The following is a 25,681-nucleotide window of genomic DNA, read 5'->3' as shown; positions in this document are numbered from 1 at the left end:
AAAAAAAGTAGTTGATTGCTAATTGATCTGCGATTAAAAAATGGACTTGTTCTGCCAAAGAACCCTGACTTTTCTGTGAGTAAATGCAGATGTTAGTCTTTTACTGTTTGGTTTTGGATATTTTTTCTTTTTTTTCCCTTCAGGACAACCTTTTCAGTAGGAAACATCTAGAGGTGGAATCTTTTGTACCTGGGATTTTTATTTTCTTCAGAAAGACTAAAACCAAACAAAAAATCCCTGCACCGAGATCTAATCTGTGGTTTATATTCAGAAACGGGAACCTAGAGAGAGTTAGGCATGCATAAAGCCAGATTTGTACGTAGTTTTATGTGTATGGGGTTTTATTAAATAAGTGACGAGGAAATGGATTGCTAGCTTTTGGGGAATATTTCATTTCGCTCCTTTCAAGCATTATTTCTCTTTTAGAATCATGAAGAGGGGAGTTTGCTCTTTCATGGTGGGGGGGAAATTGTTTGGTATAGGGCTTTTGTGTCCAGCACAGATGAAGATTCATTGTAGAAGGGAATTACGTGGGGAGGAGAGTACTGTGTTAGTATGTGAGAAAGGGTGACACAGAAGGAACTAGCAAAATGCTCAATAGAGAATATGTAGAGGCATCTAGGAACATGTCATCTTTATTATAGATACAGAGTAAGATGTCTTATCTTTCTATATGTATTTATATCTTATATGGAATATGTATTAGAATTTTGTGTGTACATGTGTCTATGCATTTGAATTCTCAGATATATAAGGGGGTATACACAATGCAGAAATAATGGAATAAAATAATTTATGAGTAGGAAGAGTTTGAAGTTAGGATCTTCTCTACTACCTCACTGGTTTTTGAATCTGGTAACAGTAACAAACAGCAGAATTTTGGGTTGGTATGTTTTTAACTGAGCAGGTATCAGTAGGAACTTTACAATAATGTCTGACTGGTTCATAGTGCACTTCCTTAGACTTGGGAGAATCAGTTGCCGAGATGCTATGGTAGTCTGCATACTCCACTAGATAAGAATTTTGCCAGCTGACAATGTCCTATTTAGCAAGTATTCTTGCTTGTAAAGTGTTCTTTAGCTTTCTCTGCAAATGGCACTTCCCCCCTGTGTGATAGGCAGTATATTGTGTATACAGTTCCCTAGTGAGACATTGGCTGCCTTAATTAGTGTTGTGAGCTGTACTGGATTTCACCTGTGGAATATCCTGCACAGCTGGTATTTGAGCTTTTGGTGCAGCTTTTGTACTATTGCCCTTTGTTTACTTGGTGGTTACAGGAAGAAGCCCTTGACCTTTGGTGGATAGGATGTTTTTAGCATGTGTGGAATAGTTTTGGAGGATTTTTTTCATGTTTTTTACTGTCCTGCAGACAGTGAAGTACAAGAATAGTAGCTCTAGATTGTTTCCTTTTATTATACAGAAGACTGGCTTGCAAACTCAGAATTGAAAACATGTAGGTTTGCTTTGTCTGAAACTAAAACCATTAAACTTGTTTGAAATGCATATTTTATTAGGCTTTATGGTTTTCATGTGCCCATTTATCAACCATTTTAATCATTAAATAATTTAAATTAAATCATTTAATTGAGCCTAGCATTGTGTTTGGCATACTAGTGAATTTGAGGTTAAAAGTAGGTGAAGTAAACAAAGAGGTTGTGGAGTCTCCTCCTCTGGAGACATTCAAAACCTGCCTGGATGCAGCTCTGTGCAATCTGATCTAGGTGAATCTGCTTTAGCAGGAGGTTGGACTAGAGATGATGTGTAGAGGTCCCATCCAACCCTGACCAGTCTGTAGTTCTGTGAAACTTCCTGACAGAATGTATCCATGTTAATGATCAGTATCTACTGTGATTTTTCATGGAAAACAATGCAACTTCGCTGATGTCTTGATAACACCCTATTCTAATGTTGATTAGCTCATAATGAATAAATTGGGGTTGCTAAAACTTAAAAATAATTCTCAGAGCTGATATTTTGATACCAGTAAGGGAGATTGACCACAATATCAACTCACAGTTTTAAAATCTGAGATTTTCTTTGTTGTTCATTTTTTTTTTAAATACCAGGATTCAAAATTCTGGTTTACTTGAATTTATTAAAATAAAAGATAGCTGACCTTTTTTTTTTCAGACAATGAGTGAGAATGCATACATTATTTCAGGCTCAAAACATTCACTGTATTTTTGGTCTGCTTGAGGATTTCTTACCTGGGTTTATATGCATTAGAGGTATGATTCATATTCCTTGTTTTAGGTAGTTTCTCAAGTACTTAGTACTGAGAAGTGACATACTTTGCAGAAAGTTTAAAAGAATGTAAATTTGTTGACAGTCTTTAAAAAGCACCCGTAAAGCATCAGATTAGTTCTTGAAGGTCAAGAATGTAGTACATGTGTAGTATTCTGCAAACATGTAGAAACATATAATTAAAATATGTTAAAATATTTTATGGTCCAAGCAGAATTCGTAATCTCATAAATGATGTGGACTTCTTCTGGTGAAGATGACTTTCAGAACTCTGACCATAGATGGTGTGTTTTTCTTTTCCATTCTTACCTTCTCATGTTAATGTGCTAAGACAGCATAATTTTATGTTTAGGCACCAAGTGTAGTTTACATATCAAACACTCATTCTATAAGTTAGCAGTATCTGGTTGAGAGAGATACATATGGCAGGTATACATGGAAAGCCATATCAACATAACAGTGACTATTCAGTGCTTCAAGATCAGTTTAGCAAATAAGTTATTTTCATGTTGCAAAATAGTCCCTTTTTCACTTTTAGCTATACCTGAGCTGCAATTATAGAATCTTTTACATATTGGTGATTTCATTCAGAGGAGAACTGCTCATGCAATAAGAATTTAATTTAAACAGTGTATTAGCTTTTTATTTCTCCTTTTACCAAGTTGGTTTTTTGTTTGTTTTTTTTTTTAATTCAGATATGTTCTGCTAATAAAAGAGTGAATAATGGATAACTAAAACTTGCATACATCACTGAAAAACTGAACAGCAAAACAAAATTTGGTCAAAATCTTAATATAAACATTACTTAATTATGAATCTTGTTAACTCATACCTTATTTGTATTTTCTTATTTCCTACCTAGAAGTGGACGAACTGTTAACTTCTCTTAAGCATATCCAGCATGTTTTGGTAGACCCTCAGAGCCAAGAGGATATCTCTCTCATTTTACAGCTTGTTCAAAATACTGATTTTCAGAATGCGTTTAAGATACACAACGCTGTAACAGTGCACATGAACAAAGCCAGCCCTCCATATCCTCTCATCTCCAATGCACAAGAATTAGCGCAAGAGGTATGTACAGTATGCATCTCTCTGATATGTATGAAACCTATAATCATAGCTGTTGTTGAAATATGTACTTGCCAAGCTTGTCTGAGTTATTGAATGTTGAATATGAAAGGGATTATAGTAGTCACTGATCGCTGTATCCGGTTTTTCTAGATTTCCAAACAGTAACCAGAAAAATATTTTGGGAATAAGAACTCCCTTTTTAGCATAGATAGATATGTAACAGGAAAAGTACTGTGTTTAAACACAGAAAAAGGGAGTGGTTATGAAAAATCTAACTTTTACCTTCAGTATTCTTTATTCCAAGTGTTCAGGAATTGCATTACAGTTCTCTATTATTGTGACTTAGTGAGCTGAGCCATGGTTCTTAAATTGGGGGGCACTTCTGAAAATACAACTATATGGGAAAGAATTCTTCTTTAAAGTGAGCCACAGATACCCTAATACCTAATTTCAATGTTTTAATTGCTGCTGTGATGGTCTGATTACATTTAATTTTTGTCTGACAGATGACAACTCTTATAAGATCTGATATCTCCTTTAGAAATTTACTCAGGCAACTTTTTTAACTTCAGTCCTTTCAGTCAGATCTTGACTGAAATAGTTTTACAGTTTCAGACAGGTTTACTGCTGTCTTTGAGGCTTATTCACTTGAATATAGACTGGCAATACCTATATACAAATAGCTTTATAAGCACTAGCAGTAATGCACAGAAAACTCAGATAAAAAGTTGCTGTGAACGGAATGAGTTTCGCATCTGGCTGGATGCAGCGAAGACCCTTTGAGGGGCTGCTTAATGTTATCTACATTTTCCATGGCCTGGTGCGTATATATATTGCAGTGGAGTGTGGCTACACCTTATATGGATATACATTTGTAACTTTAGCTAGCTTGAATACCAGTATTGGCGCAAGCGTAGCACTGTAGTGTTCAGCAAAGCCAGATTCAGAGGCTGGGTAAACGCTGCAGTGTTTAGCACCCAGTGAACCAAACGTACCTATTCAAAACTGACGTAGGTACACAGGTTGGAGTACCTGAGCCAGTATATAGCTATTCTGCAGTTGCTGAAAGGCATGTAACTCCAATTTCAGTACAGCAGCAAGCTGATTTTTTTAAAAATCTGGTTTTCTTTTTGCCTGAAGCAATTTCTTCCAACAGCTCTTCCCACTCTCCTTCCTTTTCCTAGACTTCAGCCTTGTAAATCAAGGAAAACAGCATTTTAGCAAGTTCGAAGTTCTTTTGCAGAAGAAATTACTGATTCTTGAGGGACATAATTTAAATATTATCTAAAGGTGCAGTGTGCTGCTTAACCTGCAGCTCAGGATTTTCCTGTTTAGGTTTGTCAGTAAGACTGTGCCAAAACCAGGTGGAAGCGTTTTACATATGAGCTTCCCTCATCAGCCTGTAGGCTGCTACAGGATCCTCACTAGGCTTCTTTGTCTGTGAGCCTGAAGGAATCTTTCCAATTAACTCCTGTTTGTAAAGAACTTCACCAAACACCCACTTTACACAGGCCTCCTAGTTCGGGATTTCATTCAGCTACAAGCCAGAGTATTTGAAACTTGATGTATAATACAGGATGTTACAGATTCACCTCTTAAAAAAAGCTGGGGTTTCCCCTTCATGGATATGATGTCCTTTTATTTGCTGCTTAATAGAAGTTTCCAAGAAGAAAATATGCCTAGCAAAACTCTAGGTCTGTTTTCAGACTTCCATATTCCTCGTCACCTTCCCAACACGTTCCTCTCTTTTCAGGTGATTGGGTAAATCCTAAAATCAGAAGGTCATGCGAAACTAGTTTTGTTTCTTAGCAATCCATGAAGAAGGCTAAGCATAAAGAAAATATTTCTTTAATGTAACATTTTTAAACCCTTAGTATTTTGTAATCACCCCAGGAGACTATTATATAGAAGGCAAACATATCACTGCACTTATTTTGATTCTTCATGTCCCATCCCTGTCTTGTCCAGCCTTGGAATTCCTGAAAAGTCAATATACTGCATATGTCTGTTCCATTTTCAGAGGTAGTCTAGTTTCTCAGTGATTCAGCTTCTGGTGTATTTAAGTGACTTGTGTTTTGTAATATGTTAAATAGCATCCTGAAATGATTGACCTGGAAATTGAGGACAAATATTTCTGTGACAGGTGCGTCCCAAGAGGAACACCCTTGAGGCCTCCATTCACATCTTTCTGTACTTCCTAGTCTTGCCTGAATAGAAGATCTCATGCTCATTTTTCAGATCCTTTATTCCTTTTGGAAAGGTTTCTGTATTTGTTATGGTAGCATTATGGGAGGACATTATTTCTGTTTTAGGAGAAGCTGGTTAGTTGGTTTTGGTGTTTGGTTTTGCTTTTGGGGTTTTTTTTAACACTGACAAAGTATCTGGTTTGCATGGCCAGGTCTTTTCTTGTACTGTCATATTTGGTTGTCTTTTGCTTTTTCCATTCCTAAGCGTAGGCATGGGAAGCTCCCTCAGAAAGCAGTTTACCTACTTCAGGGTGTTTTTGAAAAGACACTTGCAAAACCCTTGATTTAAGATACTGATAACATCTTGGTGATAAAAGCCACAAGACATTACAAGAAAGAAAAATAGCAGATACATGCATAACATTAATTTTAAATGGCAGGTAATGTTAGTGCGCATATTTTAGTGCACAGGTCATCCGTGACTCTGTAACACTGCAACTGTTCTGGAGTGCATGCCCTAGTTCAGAGCTACCGATGTGTTTTGTTTGAGGTTTTATAGTGTGGAAGAGAACTTGTTCTAGAGCTCATGCTTCTGTAGCTCTAACAGGAAGACACTTTGCAATACAATTACATCTTGCAATGTGAAACATGCACCCTTTAAAATAAAAATTAATATTAAATTAATTAAATCACACTTTTGGAATTGTGTTTGGTGGGAGTTATTTGCTATGCTGAACCTAATTTAAAAATTCTGTTTTCATTTACTCTTTGATGATTTACTTTTATGAAACATCATGTGTATGAACAATGTGTTGTGAAAACTTTTGATTTTTGAATCTTTTAACCATTAACAATACAAGTGGAATGGTACATTTTTATTTTCTAGTCCTCTTTAGGAAATTCTTTGAATTAGTAGTACACTTGTGCAGTTAACTTTTCCACAGATTCTGATAACCAGACAGCAACAAGTCAAGATTTTAACTTGTTTTAAAAGAAACTAATTGAATGTAAAAGGTGGAATGAAGCACTTGAGCTTAGGGAATTTATTTTAGAGGTCTAATCTTCATGTAATGTGTTGTATCCAAGTCTTAAATAAAAATAGACAGTAAACATCAAGTGTAATTAAATTGATTTCAAATCCATTTAAACTTGACCAAGATTGTGGGAATGATTATGGAAACATAGTCTGAATCTTGACCTTGTAAGAACATTTGACGTAGCATTCAAGACAGTTTGTAATTTTTGGCCCGTAGCAGCACATACCAAATACCTTTAAAGATGTTCTTGCTATTAAATACACTTAATAGGCTCAATTTATATAGGCTGTGTTACTAAAGGTTTCAGACTTTATACTGTTCACTTCAGGAAGTGCAGGCAATTAAACTAGGTCAGTACTTTTGAGAGGATGCACTGGAAGCTTGTAGCTTCAGGTGTAAGTGCACTAGAACATGTATGTATATTCCCTCTGAGGTCCTGCTCACCTGAAAGTAAACTACAACAGGATTTTGCAAGTGCAGTTAAATTCTGAATGTTTAATATTACTCCAGTGTGTGCCTCCACAGTACATGCCTCCAATTGCGGTGTGTATAAAGAAACTAAATTGATAGCTTTATTATTGACACATATTCAGTGTGGATTGCCTGTGCTGGCTGTAGTGTGTCGCTTCCAGAACAACAGCCTACATTCAGATTTCAGAACTGACAGAATGACTGCTTGGGCCTGGTTGCTTTCATTTCCCCTGTCAAATCCCCAACATCTGACCTTGCATTCAAAAGGTTGCCTTGCTTGCAGGGCTTCTAAGTTGCTTTCTAAGTAGGTTTTCCTGTAAAAGGGTCATAAAAATTGGATAAATAACACTTTGAAGTTCCTTGTAGCTTCTTCAAGAAAGGAATTGGAAGTCCCTTGAAAGTTAGAGACCTTAAATAAACCTCTGTGAGGAAGTCTTTTGTATAGAAAAATGTCTTCTTTCGACACAGGAAACTTTTTTAGTGAAATACATCCTTTGTAGTGCTCTGCTGTATGGCATCCCAAAATTCAGGCTTAGCTGGGGATAACAGCTTTCTGGCTAATTCAGAGGTATGACTGAAGTCAGCCTTCTATGGAGCTGAATTTTTTCTGTTCTTTATGGTTTTAATGAAATAAATTAAAATTATTTAGAACTGGCTTCATTTTTTGTCTATTCTAAACTATACTAGGTTTGTTCACCATGAGGCATGTTCTAGGGATGTCAGAAGGAAGGCTTTTGGAGGTTGTCCCAGGCTTATTGCTAAGCACAGGAATTTGTTCGGTGTGACAGTGTTTGGGAGGCAACGTAACGACCTTGCTCCATGGGAACAGAGTGGCTTCTCCTAGAATTAAGAATTATCTTTACTTTTTTCAGTGCTGTCATTTAGTAGCATCCAAGACAGTTGTTTACATTTCTGTAGATAATTGCTCCTAGGATAGAGGGTCTTCAGACCTTTAGATATTGTTGATCACACAAGCAGCTTGATCTTTTTCCCTTTGGAACTTGTGGTTTCTTGATTCTCTGATGTCATATTACCTTATCCTTAAGCATAAAAAGCTCTTGAAAAAAATGTTCTCTATAGCACTGAAAGCTGCTGCTCTGATATGTATAATCTACTCTTGATGTCTCTGGATTCATTTGTGCTTTTGGATTTCTGATTAGGCCAGAGAATAATGGCTATGGAAAATAGCTTCTTCAATTCACCCTCACGTAAGGGGGGACTTACCTGCTCTTGGCTTTCTCTGTAAGCATGCTGGTATTTGCAAGAGATGATGGCAAGGCATGTTTGGTAACTGTATGAGAAGGCAAACCTTTTTTGGCAACTAAAGCTGTTTGAGCAACAGCTGTCCTTGTGTTAATCTGGATTATTTTGGAACCAGCCAAAGAAACCTGGTTTTCTGTGACCTTTTGTAATTTTGCTGAGGCTGGGGCTCCAGGATGCATTGCAAAACCTGTCTTGGAATCTTTGGTCTTGCTGTTAGTGGAAATAGTTTGGGTAAAAATAAACCATCTGCTTTTAAGGAAAAGGGAGACTAGTCATGTTAATGAGAAGTTGGTCCATTTTAAAAGACCCAGCATATTCACATAATAAGACTTCATTGTGACTGATTTCACTATCATGCTCTTTTCCAGAATTTTTTTTGTGTGTGTGTGTGCATCTTTGTGGTAGCTGATCTCATTGCCAGTCTCTGGTATTGACAAATCTGTGATGCACTGGATACCCATTTAGATTTGGTAGATAATTGCTGAGGCAAGATGTGCTAGAATCATCCTGTGGTCTCATTGCATGTTTTCGTAATGTGTACCAGGTACAGTTCAATCAGCTACTGTAACAGCTATGTGGATGTACTTCACTTTCAGTAAAATGCATAATGGCAGCTAGGGGTTTGTGCTTGAGTAGGGGAGGGAGGATTGATAAATCACCAGGTAGAGTAAAAGTTTTATTACTTGATTTCTTTTTAGGTACAGAGCGTTTTGAAACCCAGTCACCATAAGGATGGGCAGGAGCTTAACACTTTGCTGAATGCCCCTCATATGCAGGTAAAACAGTCAAACTTCTAATCCAATGGATGTGATTATTGATGCTGTTTTCAATATCACTTAATTTTTGCAAATGTCTTGGGCTGACTGGGCAAGGACAGATTTTATTCTTCAACTCTATGCAGATCTCTTGATGTGGAGTTTCCCGTTTCCAGCAACTAATGGAAACTTCTGATCAAGCGTAGTGCATTATTGTATTCAGCCCTTGCTACATTCTACATGTATTACAGGCTAATTTGCACATAAACAATGTAGCACTAGGTTAGTAGAGGCAGGGGCAACACATGAGCTGCTTTGCTTGTCTATGGGGGTTTTTGAGTAGTCAGTCAGGTACATAGTAAACCAATGCTTGATTGATTGTTTTTTGGATTTGGAGGTTTTTTTAAGGAAGGAGAAGCTGTAAGTACAGTCACAGTTGTGTGTTCAAAATTACTTTTTTATTCTTTTCCAATCTGAAAGGGAGGGTTTAGAGAGCAGTAGGTGCTACATAGCTGTGATAATTTTTTTTTTTTTTAATTTCCTGAGTCTGTTTGCAGTATTTGGTGACCTGCAAAGACTGTTCAATTTGCCGAATTTCATTGAACTCTAATTTGTATACATAATAAAGTGTGAAATTTTCTGTAACTGAGTTGGTTTTGTTTAACACTAGGCACTTTTACTGGCTCATGATAAGGTTGCAGAACAAGAAATGCAACCAGAGCCTGTGACAGATGAAAAAATTTATGAGAATGTTGGTGTGTACGGAGGGGAGACAGTTAAAATAGTTCGCATTGAGAAAGCTCGGGATATTCCATTGGTAAGTACTGATACTCCCTCACTTATATGTAAAGGAGGTAAGCTTTCCTCTCCTTTGCAGATCGCTATGGAAGTTTTGGAATTTGAACGTGGAGGTGATGTTTAACTTGTAAACACTTTCCCTCCCCTCAAAATGAGAATTAGTCATAGACAGTAAACTTTTACATATATATAAAAATATTTATCAGTAGCTGTACTACCACTTAAAAACTGTACAACTTCTGTCAGCTTAGGTTTGGACAGGACTTCTTGACAGAAGTCACTGTCCCAGCCTTTGCTACAGGGGAGCTTATAGCCTTGTGCCAACCATTTGTTTTGGTTTTCTTTTTTTTAGCAACTGTCATCTTCTATTTTGCATCTTTCAAATAAGTGTTTCCTTAGGAGTATGTTTTTTTAAAATAATAATGAACCTTATAATGTGGAGCCATTCAATTCTTCGATCTTTAGTGCAGCTTGAAGAAACTAAGCGGTATTTTTTAAACTGAAGCATTGAGTGTATGCATTTAAGCTGTTACTTGCGTTCCTCTTCAGTATAGTCTCCCACTGGCTTGAAATAAGTACGACAGATGGCTCTGAGTTTCATATATATAATAAATTCAGAATGTGTTGCTGCTACACAGGGTGCTACTGTTCGCAATGAAATGGATTCTGTTATCATTAGCCGAATAGTGAAAGGAGGTGCTGCAGAGAAGAGTGGGCTGTTACATGAAGGAGATGAAGTTCTGGAGATTAATGGCATTGAGATTCGTGGAAAAGATGTTAATGAAGTTTTTGACTTGTTGGTGAGTTGGACATTTCTTGTTTTCCCTGCAGAAAATACCGATTTCATAAGACTGAAGCCTGTTGGTTCTGCTTGTCATTTGTACTCATTTAGCAGTAGCTTAAAAGTATTCTGATAGTTAGTGTTTATGTAGAGGGTCATTTCAAGGTGGTTTTTCTTCTGACACATACTATCGTATTAAAAAGTATAATGGCAGTTATCTTCAAAAATGAAGCCTACGTATGTGAAGAGTCACGCTAGCATCTTGAGACTTTCTTTTAATGAGTTATAAGAAAAACCTTTAGGTCTGGAAAGCCATGATTTTTCATCTTTGAGTCCGCAATTAGTAACGTGTAGCTGCGTGATTGTGATTGTGGTGGTGCCTGCATGGGATGGACGTAGTTTTTTTTCATAGCAGCTTATATGATGCTGTGGTTTAGTCTGGTTTTAGACTGAAACAGTGTTGATAACGCATCAGTGTTTTAGCTGTTGCTGAACAGTGCTTGCACAGTGTCAAGGCCTTTTCTTTCTCACTCTGTCTGCCACCTGCAAGTAGGATGGGAGTGAGCAAGAGCTTGGGAGGGGACACAGCAGGAGCAGCTGACCTGGATTGATCACAGTGGTATATCATGCCATTTAACATCATGCTGAGCAATAAAATCTGGGTGGTGAGTGATTGCTTTTGCATCACTTGCGTTTGTGGGGTGTGTTTTTCCCTTTCTCTTACTACACTGTCTTTACTCAGCCCATGAGTTTTTCTTGCTTTTGGTCTTCTGATTCTCTCCCCTGTCCTGCTGGGGAAGTGGAATGAGTGAGGTGGTGGTCTGTGCATAGTTGCTGGCTAGGCTTAACCCTCCACAAATTGTATCACATGGGACCTTTACACGACTAGACTTCTTACTCTTTCCCTCCTGATAAAAACCCTTTTGTCTAGCAGTTTACCAGCATAGATGTCTTTGTGTTTACTACAACTTTACCATTGATGACAGAATTACACATAATTTCAAAAGCAGCTAGTCAAAACAACAGGCAAGAAATCCATCAAGAGCTAGTAAATGCAGAGTTACCCTCTCTCAAAGGCCCAGTGAGGTATAATGTCAAAAGCTGGGGATTACTATTATTTTCTGTTGACCGATATTGCTCTGTTATCCTGCTTTTCCCTGGCACCTATTTTTGATCAGTATCCAAGATGGGACACCTGGAACCTGACTATGAATCATTGGTCAGATTGCAGCAAGCAAGACCATTTTGTCAAAGTGAAAACAGATTAAAATCACAGGGTTTTCAAGAAGTTAATTTATAACTTCGATGCAAAACATTGGAAAATAGCCACTAGCATTTATTTAATAGGGTCTTTTGGAGAAAAAATATTAGTAAATCTCTGAATTACTTCGTGGATATATGCTCTTTAGACAAATCAGAATCAGGACAAAGACCTGGGTTCCGATGTAGGTTGCATTATTGTAGGAAGAATAGGCAGCAATATCCATAATGAAGTTGTCTCATGCTACAGTAGGACTGTAGTTTTTAATGGACAATTTCCACCTGTAGTTAGATTTTTTCCTGAAATGCGCTGTTAAAATTTTTTCAGCATGGAATGAGGTCAAGTGGAGGGAAGTAGAGGCAGAAATGTGTGGGGGTTTGGTTTTCATATTTTTTTAAAGCCATTTAAAGATTCTCAGAGTTATTTGAAAAGCCTTCAATCTCCTTGTGTTTTTTGGATCAGAGATGTCAGATTCTTCATGTTCTGTAATTGTCTCCTTTGCTGTCTATATTTGTTTTAAAGCCATATTTAACTAATTCCTGTGCTTCTGAAAAAAGTGTTTTGGCAGTTCTCTGCAGAGAGCTTGTTCTGCTCTTGAGCAGCTCCTGCAACCTAGAGGTACAAAATAAAAGATTTAAAACCATGATACATTAACATAAGAGCATTTATTTGCTGAAAATAATTTATTAAAAAAAAGCAACACAAAACTAACCAAACCCAACTTGTATTTTTTAAAAAAATCATTCATTTATAATCATATTTTTAATTCTTATACGTTGTGTCTTGTACTTTGTAACGTGGAAGTGAGTTTTTAAAATGCTTCAGTCTCCAAAAAATATTTAAAACGAGCACAGGAGAAGGAAATTACTTTCCTTCTTAATTTTGCCTCACCACTTGCTGCTCAAATGATAGTAAACTGCACATGACTTTAGACAAGACTATTCACAGGATCACTGTGAAATTCTATGCATTCCTCATGGACTATGCATGCTGACGGAAAATCATGGATTTTCCTTTCCTGCAGCCTAATCATGTTATGTTCAGTTATGTTTATTTGAGCCTTAAGTCTGAATTTTTTGAGATACATGCATTTTCTTTGGTTTTATACAATATAAACTGTTGTGTTATAGTTCATGGAATGATGTATAGGAAGTAAGGCACATGTAGACCTTGTCATGGGTTGGTACTTGCATTTTATCTAGATATTCTTTGTGTGCAAACACACTCTGCATACAAAAGTATGCAAACAAGTAAGAATACTTTTAAAGCCAGTATATTTATTATGTTCTACTTTCTTAGTAGGTGTGATTGCAATATTGATACTAAGTACTTTACAGATGCAGAATTGGAGTGTGTGTTAAATTTTTAAACAGTGTTTTGTATACATTAATGATGTTAATAGCATAAAAACATGGTAGAAGTGTTTAGATTTGAAAATACTGTTCCGCTTTAAAGCAATTTTAGAAAAAGTGCTTTTTGTATTTTTTTCTTCCTAGCATAGATCCACTTGTTGGTATTTTTAAACAGAATATTATTTTCCATTTCTCCTAAGTCACTGCTTGACAGAATTGCAGCTGCTTCATTTCAAATATAAATAGTTTATGTATAATCAAGAATGCTAGGTGTTTAAAATCTGGTATCAACATTTGGCTTTCTAGCCTATCACAGAATCACTGTATCTGTACTGTATCTTTTTAAAACCACGTCAGGGGTAGATGGTGTGCTGTTAAGAACTGCTGCCTTTTATGGGAATTGTTGAAGTATTTTCTGAAATGTTGTTTATTAAAATTCTTAACTTTAAGCCATATTTTGATACTGTATATGAAGGGTCTATTTTTTGTCGCAGGCTGACATGCATGGTACTCTGACCTTTGTATTGATTCCCAGTCAGCAGAGCAAGCCACCTCCTGCAAAGGAGACAGTTGTAAGTAGCCCTACATAAGTTCTTGAGCTTGGTGATACATAACTTGTTTTACCAGTATTGTGTAGGAAGTTCTTCTCTAGGTCTGTTACATTGTGGAACAAAACCAAAACCTAATAGTTTAAATTGGTTTAATTGTTACCAGATTAACACCTGTAATAACTGTTGAAAATGATTGATGGTGATAAGCTAAAACTCTTAGTATGATGTTTAACTCTGTTTCTAAAGTAATAAGAAATTATAAAAGCCTGTGCTTATGAATTTCTATTTCGAAATTCCCAATTTCTCTATTAAAAAAAAAGGCGAATTGATGGAACTTGCTACTGTGCTTTGGAAGGAAAAGATTGCATACTGGAAAATTTGTTCATTACCTTTTTAACTAACATACTTTTATTGAGACAGCTATAACAGTATGAAGAAAGAATGCACTGATTTATCACAGCTGAACAAAAGCATTAATGGTTGGTGACAAAGTAAAACATTTTACTAGTGAAACTTCACCTAAAGCCTAGCAAATGGCTGTCAATCTATGTATTTATTTGGGCTTTTAAACAATTCTGAATATCTCTGATACTTTTTTGAATGCAAAGAACTTAAATTGGTAGTTCAGGGATTTTTGCCTCCTAAAATGGTGAGGAAATTGCATAGACTTTAGAATTAACAACTTAAATTCAGGCCTTCACCTCGAACCTAGCACAACTGTGTTTTGTCCATTGCTAACCTAGGTAAAGATTCCATTTCCAGTATCTCCTGTATGCCCCAGATGAAGTTTCTATTTTATAAAATCTTGGAGTTTTTATATATTGGAGCTCCATTGCAATCACAGGAAGATGGGGTGTCATTCTTCAGAAGTCACAGGTCATTTTTCTTCTGTTTTTGCATTTGATCTCCCACAGATACATGTGAAAGCACATTTTGACTATGATCCCTCAGATGACCCTTATGTACCCTGCCGAGAGTTAGGCTTATCTTTTCAAAAAGGAGATATACTTCATGTGATCAGCCAAGAAGATCCAAACTGGTGGCAGGCTTACAGAGATGGAGACGAAGATAATCAGCCACTGGCAGGCCTCATACCTGGTAAATAAAGCTCTAGAAAAAGCTTGATAGCCAGCTCTTCCCATAGCTACAGGAACAATATCCTGGTTTTCAAAGACTTGCGTACCCTTAAATATCCATTGCCTTAAATCTGACCTTGGACCTTTTGCAACAGACCCTACTATTGGTTATGTAATTTGCTTTACTGAAAAGGTTGACCCTTTAGAGGCATCACCATGTATAGATATTAAATGCAGAGTAAAGCTACCGCTTACACTGCGGTTCACTTTTAAAGAGCTACTCACCCCTTGTGTTACTCCTCCACCCTGGGGACTCCGTGGATTCAAGTTCCCTCTGCTGGTTACAGCAGAAATGTGGGACCTCCGTCTGCCTGTTCTCTGGTGGTGGGAGCAGCCCTTAGGTTTCTTACTATATCAAGTAGCCAATTTGAAAAACGTATCTTTTCCGTGGTGACTTTTCTCCATGTTTTCACCTAGCAATGAGCTCAGTTGTAACAGTCATGCTTCCTTTCTAACTGCTGGGGTCCTTTGAGTAATGGGGTTTTCAGACATTGAAGTCAGTATATAATTTTTGCATTGAAATGTGTACTGCACTCTAGTCCATTAAAGATCTGCTGATCTGTTAAACACAGTGAAAAAAAGACTTTTCAAATTCTGTAGATTATCATGCTGTTACTTTATGATATTTGAGTAAGTTGAGAGGAATACTGATTTAAATATAGGCTAGTCTTTTTCAAGCTGAAGTTCAAAATATTTAGAATAAATAGAATGCATTTAACATACAAAAATAATTAGAAAACCATGTCATCGTAGTGGGGAAATGTAGTCTTTCCAGTAGTTAGAATTTTCTGGGCAAAACTGTCCAGAATAGTACAAATGCTCTGCAAGTCTTTCTCAATGAATGTATTTTTTAAGCAATAAAGAAGCTTCCAAGCAATTCTATTTTCTCTTTCTAAAAATTCATTTATCTTTTAAAATTTCTTCTATGTTGTATTCTACTAGAACCTTCAGAGATGTAAAAGCTTAGGAAAAAGTAAAATGAGTAAGTAATTACAAAAAAAGTATGGAAATAGTTTCTAAATGTTAACTGCTTTTGTACTTTTTTTTTAAAATACATTAAGGAAAAAGTTTTCAACAGCAAAGAGAAGCAATGAAGCAAACCATAGAAGAAGACAAGGAGCCAGAAAAATCAGGTTGGATATATTCTTTCCAAGGGGGGGGAGGGGGGGGAAATCTAACTTTTATAAAGGTGCTCATTTTTGATATCTGGAACCTTGTGATTGTGGAGTTGTAGTAAATTCTTCCTTTTTTTGTAATACAAGTGGGATGACTCTTTGAAATTCTTCATGTAAATACAGATGTGAATTTAGCACTTCATTGTATAAATCACATGATTTTTTCATAACCATGTGCAATGTAATTAGGATGATGTAGGCGAATTTGGAAAGCCCCTTTCTTCTTAAAGAATCTGATCTGCCATGACTCAGTTTAAGTCCTTGGCTTGCAACATTTGCTTAATACACCAAACTGTTTTAATGAACTGAAGAATATGACATGTTTTCAAAATTGCAGAATAAATTCTCTACTTTAAAAATCCAAATACTGAGACAGGAAGCTTTTTACTGTATGGGTATTTGATTGTGTTGATTTTTATTTTGGTTAGGAAAGCTCTGGTGTGCGAAGAAAAACAAAAAGAAACGGAAAAAGGTTTTATACAATGCAAATAAAAATGATGGTAAGCAACATCTTTGGCACACTGTGCACTTACAAGCAGCTGTAAAAGATTCTACAAATAGCTTGGTGAAAAGAATGTTGAACTTCAGGATACGATGTTAGAAATACTGCCTTGTGATGTTCTGTGTGGGAGCAGTAGTGTGGTTTGTAACAGCGTTTAGTGAAAGATCTAAAAAAGGTGGCGGGATTTGTAAGGTCATTTAGTGTCTTTAATAAAGACTAGATGATAGTGGTAAAAAAAAAAAAAAAAAAAACCAAACAAAAAAACCCCCAAAAAACAAAAAAACCACAACAAAACAGATAATTTTTTAGGCGTGGAAGCACTCTCAGTTTTTCAATGATGAACCAATTTATTACGTTTTTTACTATCATCTCACTCTGCATAATTAAGTTTAGTAAATGGAAACTTTCTCCAGAGAGAGTTTGTAGGCTATTTATATTATATTCTTACAAAAGTACTTTGGGATTGGGATGTTGATTCTTGTTGTTGTTGGGTAGAGGGTGTTATTCTTGTACTAGAAACTTGTTCCTTGGCAAGAAAATTGTTTCCTGAGTTTACGCTGCTACTAATAGCAGTAGTAAGTGGAAACACATTTTCTTTCTCAAGAAGTTGGGGGGAACCTCATCTTATTGGGCAAGTGATGATCTTTGGGGTTCTGTTGCTTTGGTGCCTTGCAGTTACATACTGTGCAGAGAGTCAGGAACTGCCTGAAACTTGATACTGCATGACAGGCAATACATGCAACTAGCAGTAAAGTACATTGTGACTATTTTACTGTTTCTCTCTCAAGATTATGACAATGAGGAGATTTTGACTTATGAGGAAATGTCACTGTATCATCAACCAGCAAACAGGAAACGGCCTATTGTTCTGATCGGCCCACAGAACTGCGGCCAAAATGAATTGCGACAGAGACTTATGAATAACGAAGTGGATCGCTTTGCCTCTGCAGTTCCCCGTAAGTTTGACAGGCAGATAGGCTTGCTTATTCTAAACGTTGTCTGCAGACAAATCCTCTTGTGTTGAAGATGGTAATTAAGAGTTTGGGGGTTTTGAGCAGATTATAATCAACTGTTGGACAAGTAATGTTACATCTTCTGTGGCAAAAAGGAGTTTTGGTAAGTTAATGCAAATCCAGTGTCCCAACACAGTGTAATAGAGGCATTATAAGACAGGCATATACTCCAGTATGAATAAAATTGGAGTGAGTTACAGAAGTTTAGAACGGTAACTGGTACATTGGGCATAGAATTTTTAACCTATGTGTCCTGCATAAATGAGAACTTGGGTGGGTTTAGTGCCTTCCCAAACCATTTACATTTCAGTGAATTGTGTATTTTAAATATCTAATGTACTCTAGATTAGGTTTACAAATAGTGTAGCAATATAATTTGTTACAAACAACTAATAGCTGTTTTCACATTCAGAATGCAGCTGCACAGGTGAAACTCTTCCTTTCTTAGATGACTGTATTTTTCTTCTAGATAATGTAAACAGGAACTCTAAATGTAGGTTCAGCCTCTGGCAACTTAATCTGAGTAGGGATATTTATTGTAGAAAATAAAATACTTGTATTTCTTGGATATTTGATAAGCCTTTTTTTGCTTGGTTAACCAGATGTCTCCTGAGAGAATACTTATTTCTCTTGATTTCTACAGGTGTATCACTGTCTTGATTTCGTTTTTGTTACTCTCTACGTTTGTAGATACTACTCGGAGCAGGCGAGAGACTGAAGTAGCTGGCAGGGATTACCATTTCATTTCCCGACAGGCATTTGAGAGTGACATAGCTGCAGGGAAGTTCATTGAATATGGAGAGTTTGAAAAGAACCTTTATGGTACTAGCATAGACTCTGTGCGGCAAGTAATCAACTCTGGCAAGATATGTCTTTTAAATCTTCATACCCAGGTATGGCAAAGCTGTCGCCTGTTGTGTGTTAGTTGTAGAACCTGCTATGAAAATCTAGAGAGCTGTGTTTGGTTTATATAAAATGAATCTGTTTTCAAGGTCCACTTTCATGTCTGTTCCAAGTTTTCTTTTGGTAGTGTTCACTTGACTCTAGAGTGTTACGAATACAGCCTTCTTGTTCCTTGTTTGAAAATATATACATCGTTTATATCTGTGCCAAAGGTAGTACGGGTTTTGGCTTCTAGATACTTGAAGCTAGCGAGAGCTATCTGAATCGAAAAATTAAGATTTGTGTGTCTCAGTCTTCCAATTACTCTGTGAGCTCTGAGGTTTTTGATAATGGAGAGGAAGTTGTTTGTGATTATATTTGAAAGCTGCGGTTTGGGAATGTTTAGGCAGTTCCATAACAGAAAGGATTAAAGTACATCACATCAACAGTATTGAAAAACTCCTTAGTTTTATCCTTTTGATTATGGAGAAGAGACAAACTATGCATACAGACCTCAGATTGATTGGAAATTTAATCAAATGCAGGAAGAGGCAGAGTCCTGGAACACAGTCTGTTTTCTAATACGTAGGCTATGTGTGAGGTCTGATGCTGTTGTAGATGCTGCAAAAGAAACCCTAAAACTGACATATCAATAACGTCTGGTAGTACTGAAGCTGAAAATAGCCATCACCAGTGGGACTGTGTGATACTTTGTTAGAATGGCTCATGGGTATTGCAAAACATGTAATGAGATGAAAATTCGTAACACTTTGAAAATGGATCTAATTCAGTGGTTATAAAAATCTGTATCAGAAGCAGGTTGTTTGTCCTGAGACACATAGAAGGAACCTTTTGGAAAAACTGAACTACAGTTTGGTTGTTCTTATTTCCTGTCACATAGTATAAATGTAACCTGCCAAAAAAATATGCTAAGCATACAGTAGTAGTGCATCTGATACCTTGTATTTTAATCTTCAAAATGGAAAAGGTTAAACTAGTACTTGAAGACTCTTCTCTCTGTCAAAGCTGATTTCTTACAATTAGCATTGTAAGAAAACTTATTTCAATGTGGGTGACTTTTTTTTTTGCTTTTGGATACTAAAGTTCCTTCAGTTTAGTTATGAAGAATATTTTTGAACAAAAATAAATGTTTGGGTTCTGTGAAGGTGAATAATGTTGGAATAACAGTTTTGTAGGAAATGGTGACTGAACTCTGTGATGGTAATACTGTTGCAATTAATTATGTGGCTGTTAATATATTATACAATTGTCATTGTGTTTGAAGAGTATATTGTCAATTATGGCATGTGAATAATGCATCATTAAGTGCCCTTTTCATGGTTGGAACTGTTAAATAATTAATAAATTCTGTTTCTGCAGTCATTGAAAACACTACGTAATTCTGACTTGAAGCCATATATTATATTTGTTGCACCACCTTCACAAGAGAGATTACGTGCTTTGTTGGCCAAAGAAGGGAAAAACCCAAAGGTAATGTGTCTAACACTTCTTTTGAAAACACGTTTTTAGTAAATACATTCCTATATTCTTTGGAATTGGGAGATGGTAACGGTACTGACAATATATGGGAAGCAATGGAGTTGAGATGTGTGCTCCAGGTTAACAGGCAGACCATACTAAGGGAATGGCTCAGGATGCTTTTGCTTCAATGGAATGTGAGAGGTATGAGGCAAGGGAATCCACTGTTAATTCAGTAGTCCTGGGGCATAGTGCCTCAGTTGGGGTCCTTGTGTTTGGGTACAAAAATATGACTCTTTATTTCAAAACTGTGGAAACCCCAACTTTGTCTTCAAGTAAACCTGAGAATAATTCTAGGGAGCAAATGATTAATTATTTTTCTTTTGAGAACTTACCTGCCTATGGAAAAACATTTTCTTGAAAACATACTCCAGATATCTTCAGATAAAGCTATTTTAATGCTTTATCCTGTAGGATCACTTTTCATGTTTCAACTAGTCATGTCAAGATCTTAGCTTATCCAGTTCAGATCATTTAGTTAATGTGAAATTAGTTCTGCAGAACAGAATTGAAACCCACAGATTAAACCAGAACATCTGAAAGCCCAGAAAATGCCCTTACCAGCTTATGAGATACGATGTGCTTGTTGTCTAGGATAATGAAATATGTTGACCTTCAGCTTTTTAGCTGAAACCTACACTACAGTGGTTGGTGGGAGCACTTTGCCACCATAGTATCTTCAGAGTACTAATGGAACATAATGCAGTTCATACTGAGGAAGAACAGTTTTCCCAGCATAACTCAAAGGGACTCCTGATATGGCTGTTGGTCAGGAATCTTACCTCACTATGTTCTATGGCTGTGCTGTTTTCCTCTCTTTGTTTGATGCAAGAGGGATGTATTTGCCTGAATTCAAGATCTGAAAGTCTGTTGAAGTCCAAGTCTTGAGAGGGATTTCTTTTTTCTTCCCCACCCCCCTGAGTCAAATATAGTCATAGTCTTTAAATGGACATGTTCCTCCTTCATGGCTATGCAATGAATGAAACTATTCTATATAAATATTTCATCTTATGTATGTCCTCGTTTTTTATTGCAATAATCAAGGAATCCATTTGCAATACAAACTAATATACTGTCATTGGTGTTGAACTATACCTGTTTTCTTTCTGATTAATTGAATTGGAGTTGTATTTATTTCAGTTGGGTAAACACTTCGTGTTAAACCCCCCTTCCTCTGATAAAGAAGAGGGTATATACAGGCATACATGCAAGAAATGGCTTTGTTTTTCTTAAGTGTTGGTAACACCTAGAAAAAAATAATCTTGAAGGCTTGAAGGTCCCTTTTGAAAATATCCTCTTTAGAAAATTATCTCCAAAATCACACCTGAATATTCCTTTATAAAATGCAAAAATAAGCTGCAGAAAAGAAAAATAAACACGCTTTTAGAATCCACGTAAAAACATTCTGAAGTAAAACAAGTAATTTCTACTTCTCCTTTTGCATCCTTTATCTACATGTGCCAGCGCTCTTGCTTTTTGACATATTCTATTCAGTTCCAAAATAGTTTTCCATTTTTCTGCAATGTCATTTACCTGATGCTGTAGCGATTTGATCAACTTAAATATATAGCTCTCAGTGCTGTTTATTAAAATACTTCACTCTGTGATAGCCATTGCCTTTGGCTGTTTGGTGTTTGCAGTGCTACATCTTCAGAGGAATGTTGTCTTCTGCACCGTTCACATTTTCTCTCACACTATCTCTGCCATCTCCAGACTTTTTCAGAAGGATAATGGGTTTAGCAATGTAATTGTTTTTCAGAAACATGCTTTAAGAGCCTCAGTAAGATGAATGTCATAAAATGAGCAGTGCTAGATCATCTTAATTTACTTCAGTCTGGGCCAGTTATTTACTGTTTGCCATTTATGGCCAATCAGGAAGGACTGTCTTGAGTGCCGTCACCCTTCAAATGTGTGTCACAGTTCAGTGTTGTAAACTGTTCAACAGCTGATAGCAATACCATGAAAACTTGCGTAAAAGACTTGAGTCAGGTGGTTACCTTTCCCTACACTGCTGCTGCGGCGTAGAGGCTTACAGGCATACACTAATGCTCTGTTTCTGATTGCAGCCAGAAGAGCTGAGAGAAATCATAGAGAAGACGAGGGAGATGGAACAGAACAATGGCCACTACTTTGACACAGCAATTGTGAATTCTGATCTTGATAAGGCGTATCAGGAGTTACTTCGGTTAATAAACAAACTCGACACAGAACCCCAGTGGGTGCCCTCTACCTGGCTACGATGAGAGAGTAATTTCAAGGGACAAATGGACTTCAATCTAGTAATCTTTCCAAGGAGATCGTGTGTAGGTCTGCCCAATTCTAGTATAAATGCATGTGAGCCCTAGACCTCAGTGGCTGCTGCATCCTTTGCCAGTGGAGTTGCGTATTACTGGAAAAATACGCTAATCAGCTTGGGAGCCGATTTAACTGATGTAAAGATTGTCCAAGTCTTCTTTCTCTGTGGTCTAGAAATGGAGACCTTGTCAGTACTAAATTCTAAAGCTTTAGATAGATTTTTCTAGCAACTACTTTTATATATAAATCTACCCTTTTTTACCTAGAATCACCCTTATGAAATCAAAGTATATGTGTGTGTATATACAGTCCATGCTGTCACATAGTTATAAATATGAATGTTATTTAACACTTAACTTAATGACTTTATGGGATGTGATGGTAGTTCAGGAGCGTATTTCCACAGATCATTGGGCAGAGAAATAAATGTACACATGAAAAACATTAATATTAATGAGAAATCTCTCCTGTTCAAAAAATAACCAGAATGAAGATGCTGCTCTGGTCTGGAGCTGCCCTGTGAGCTTGAGTTAATATTTTAATTCTCAAACATTCCACTTTCTAATAGCACTGTAATTGGAAAATGTGTATAATGTAAATATTTCAATCCTTGCGTCTTTTTAGTCAGACTTTTTAAATCAGATTTGACTGCACATTCTTTTAGGTCCAATCAAAGATGAATATTATATTGATCTTTTAGATGTGATATTTTTATGGAATTTTCTTTAAAACATATTGACTGATGTGAGCCGCTGTTTTCCACAGATCTGTAGAAATATTTAGAAAGGCAGAGGTTATATTTTTGTGAAGAATATATAGTTATAAGACATGCTGCTTAAAAGTCAACTTAAGTTCTCATGTTTTATAACAGCATACTGACTAAAACAGACTGATGTGCTGAACATTGGAAGATAGTGGGGTTTGTAATCTCTGCAAATGGTTCATCTTGTGGCTGTTGGTCTAATGGATAACTAACTGGAATTAAAATAGCTGAATGTAGCTACTGTTATAAATGAGTGTTGTCATTCACTAGCTAACATACTGTCCTGCATTTGCTCAGTACTGCAGTGAAAGTATGTGTAAAACACTGGTAACTGACTGAGAAGTCACAAGAAAGAGGAGTATTTGTAGTGGTTAGAGCAAACAGAAAACTCAAAACAAATGAATGAAAGGCTAGGTCTGTTTGTATCCTAGTTGTGTTCTGCAAAGCAGATGGGAGCATTCTGCATCCTCAAATGATTCTGAGCTGTGAAGGTTTAACTACTAAGGTTATGCATGTGCAGTAGGGCTGTTCTGTTGCTGAAGCTAACTGAATAGTAGTATCTTGGCTGTTCTGGTTTCAAATAGCACAAAGAACCTTGACTGTGAATATCTCCATTTTAGCCATGGTGTTTTCTTTTGTTCCTACAGGTAAAACACTGGAGTTAGGTCAATGTGTAGTTCACTCCTGTATAATGTTGAAGGATGAAAAAGTAGTTAATTTTTTCCATTCTGTCTTGCATATATTCTTTCTTCAAATGTTATGGAACAAATTCACACCCATAGTTAGAGAGCTGAAAGTATAGAGCAGGTAAAACCAAAATTGTCAGATAACCTAGTTACTGAACTAACATTCAGTACGTTTTTGTATTGGAAAATGGAAGTATAGAGTGCATTCCTGTCTTGTTAAAAGCAGAATTATTTGCTGGTTGAACTTGTATTTAGGGCTGAAAAACAATTAAGAAATTAGTGGGGATGAGTAATGACCCTTCAGAAAGAAAAGGAGTTGGAAACTGTATCTTTAGTTTGATTCAGAAATAGTAACATGCTAGTTGTTGGCCCAAGGACTGGGTATTCAAAATAATGGCTTTTTTGCCTCACATTGCAGGCATATTCTCTGTTTAATCCATAGGTTATGACAACTACAGTGTTCAGGTATAGTGGATAAGACAGTGTTTCATAGATGACAAAATATTGTATTAATTTTTCTAAGAAAAATTATTGTAGATATATTAGGCTTTCTGGTATTGACTGTTTCATAGCTGGACAAGAAGGTGGAAAGCAGAGCAGTAAAACGTTCATTAAGGGTAATCTAGCTCAGCTACATAGGTACTGTCCAAATTCTTGCAGTCACAATCGCCTCAGGATGGTTGCTGAACCCCCTTAGGTATTCAGCATTCATAGGAAGTGTCAGTCACAGTAATTCATGCCATTAATGTATTTGACTAACGTTTGTCTCCGAGTTTTTCTGAAATTGTGCACAGAAGCTGGTTTTATACAAATAAGCTTTTGAATGTAGACTTAAAGAATGTTGAAGTTTAGCTCTACTCCCTTAATTCCCAAGGCACACAGTACTCGCTGACATCCATGTAGAGAGGTGCTATGATAGTCTATAACCGATGTTAGCTTTGTCTCCTGCTGAAAGGGAAGTCTTGAGCAGCACTGCAAAATGTACCTGGCTGTCCATCTGCTGCTGCCAGCTTGGACCTGGAACTACCTTCCGTAAGAAATTATTCTGTCTTCTCTAATGAATGTGTGTTGATTCCCCTGACAGTAAAAGAAGATATGCAAACTTGACTAGTGAAACGCTTCAACCTTATCACAGCCTTTGTACTGAGCTGTATCAGACTGAAATGGGGGTGTCTGCAATTTTACCAGTCCAGATTTAACTAAAAATAACTGCTAGCTGAATTGCATGAAAGATTTTTTGGAATGTAATTATATGTGACTTTTTTTAAATGTAAGATGGGGGTGGTTAATGCCTTAAGTAATTAAGGTAACTTTGAGACCTGTGGTTAGCCTCACATTGTACTTTTAGATGTGTATCTGCACTCTGTATTTTGAGACATCGTGAACTGCACACTAATGTAAAAATGTAAAATATTTCTAAATTTAAAATAAATCACTGTACAATTTTACTTCTTGTAGTGGATCTTGGGAGTCTTCTTTCTGCCATTTTGCTGAATGCGTGAAAGATGCTGTGACCCATCGGTGCCCTCAAGGACGTTCTCTCTTCCTTCTGACACCATGCATCCAGTGGGAGAGGTAACGTCCTCAGATCTGCAGTTTCTCTCTTTCAAGCTGGACCTGTACCTTACGACACTGTATGGACTTACTATTCTGCTGTGCTGCCTTCAGCTTCAAGAGAGAAAAGAAATGGCCTTGTGCTTCAATTATAAAATGACTTTTTTAAGGTGTTAATAGAAATCCATTTCCTTGCACTTACCCTGCATCTGCAGTTAAGTGCTGGATCATGTTTAAAACAAGATGCTTGAAGAGACTAGTAATACTAGTACATTGTCTCTGGTACTACTGCTATGGCATATTTGCTGATTGCAAACTTATGTCTTTAGGAAAACAGCGCTTCAAATGGACCAGCGTTCAGTGACA

General features: G+C 36.6%; 1 protein-coding gene across 10 annotated transcripts in view; it reads left to right on the top strand.

The window, feature by feature from the left end:
* PALS1 (protein associated with LIN7 1, MAGUK p55 family member) overlaps positions 1 to 25,209 on the top strand; it is a 59,779-nt gene extending 34,570 nt beyond the window's left edge. For all 10 annotated transcript variants that reach the window (XM_055717114.1, XM_055717115.1, XM_055717116.1 and 7 more), the window contains 12 exons: positions 3,107 to 3,315; positions 8,971 to 9,048; positions 9,698 to 9,844; positions 10,464 to 10,625; positions 13,714 to 13,791; positions 14,685 to 14,868; positions 15,968 to 16,039; positions 16,510 to 16,581; positions 17,372 to 17,539; positions 18,287 to 18,489; positions 19,859 to 19,969; positions 22,084 to 25,209. In XM_055717114.1, the coding sequence (XP_055573089.1) occupies positions 3,107 to 3,315; positions 8,971 to 9,048; positions 9,698 to 9,844; positions 10,464 to 10,625; positions 13,714 to 13,791; positions 14,685 to 14,868; positions 15,968 to 16,039; positions 16,510 to 16,581; positions 17,372 to 17,539; positions 18,287 to 18,489; positions 19,859 to 19,969; positions 22,084 to 22,260 (1,661 nt within the window). In that variant the 3' untranslated portion in view covers positions 22,261 to 25,209. The remainder of the gene's footprint in view (positions 1 to 3,106; positions 3,316 to 8,970; positions 9,049 to 9,697; positions 9,845 to 10,463; positions 10,626 to 13,713; positions 13,792 to 14,684; positions 14,869 to 15,967; positions 16,040 to 16,509; positions 16,582 to 17,371; positions 17,540 to 18,286; positions 18,490 to 19,858; positions 19,970 to 22,083) is intronic.
* The last annotated feature ends 472 nt before the right edge of the window (positions 25,210 to 25,681 follow it).

This window comes from Falco cherrug, chromosome 7 (assembly GCF_023634085.1).
Source record: "Falco cherrug isolate bFalChe1 chromosome 7, bFalChe1.pri, whole genome shotgun sequence".
Taxonomy (NCBI): domain Eukaryota; kingdom Metazoa; phylum Chordata; class Aves; order Falconiformes; family Falconidae; genus Falco; species Falco cherrug.
Note: the sequence above shows the minus strand (reverse complement) of the source record. Positions and strands in the feature narration are given on the sequence as shown.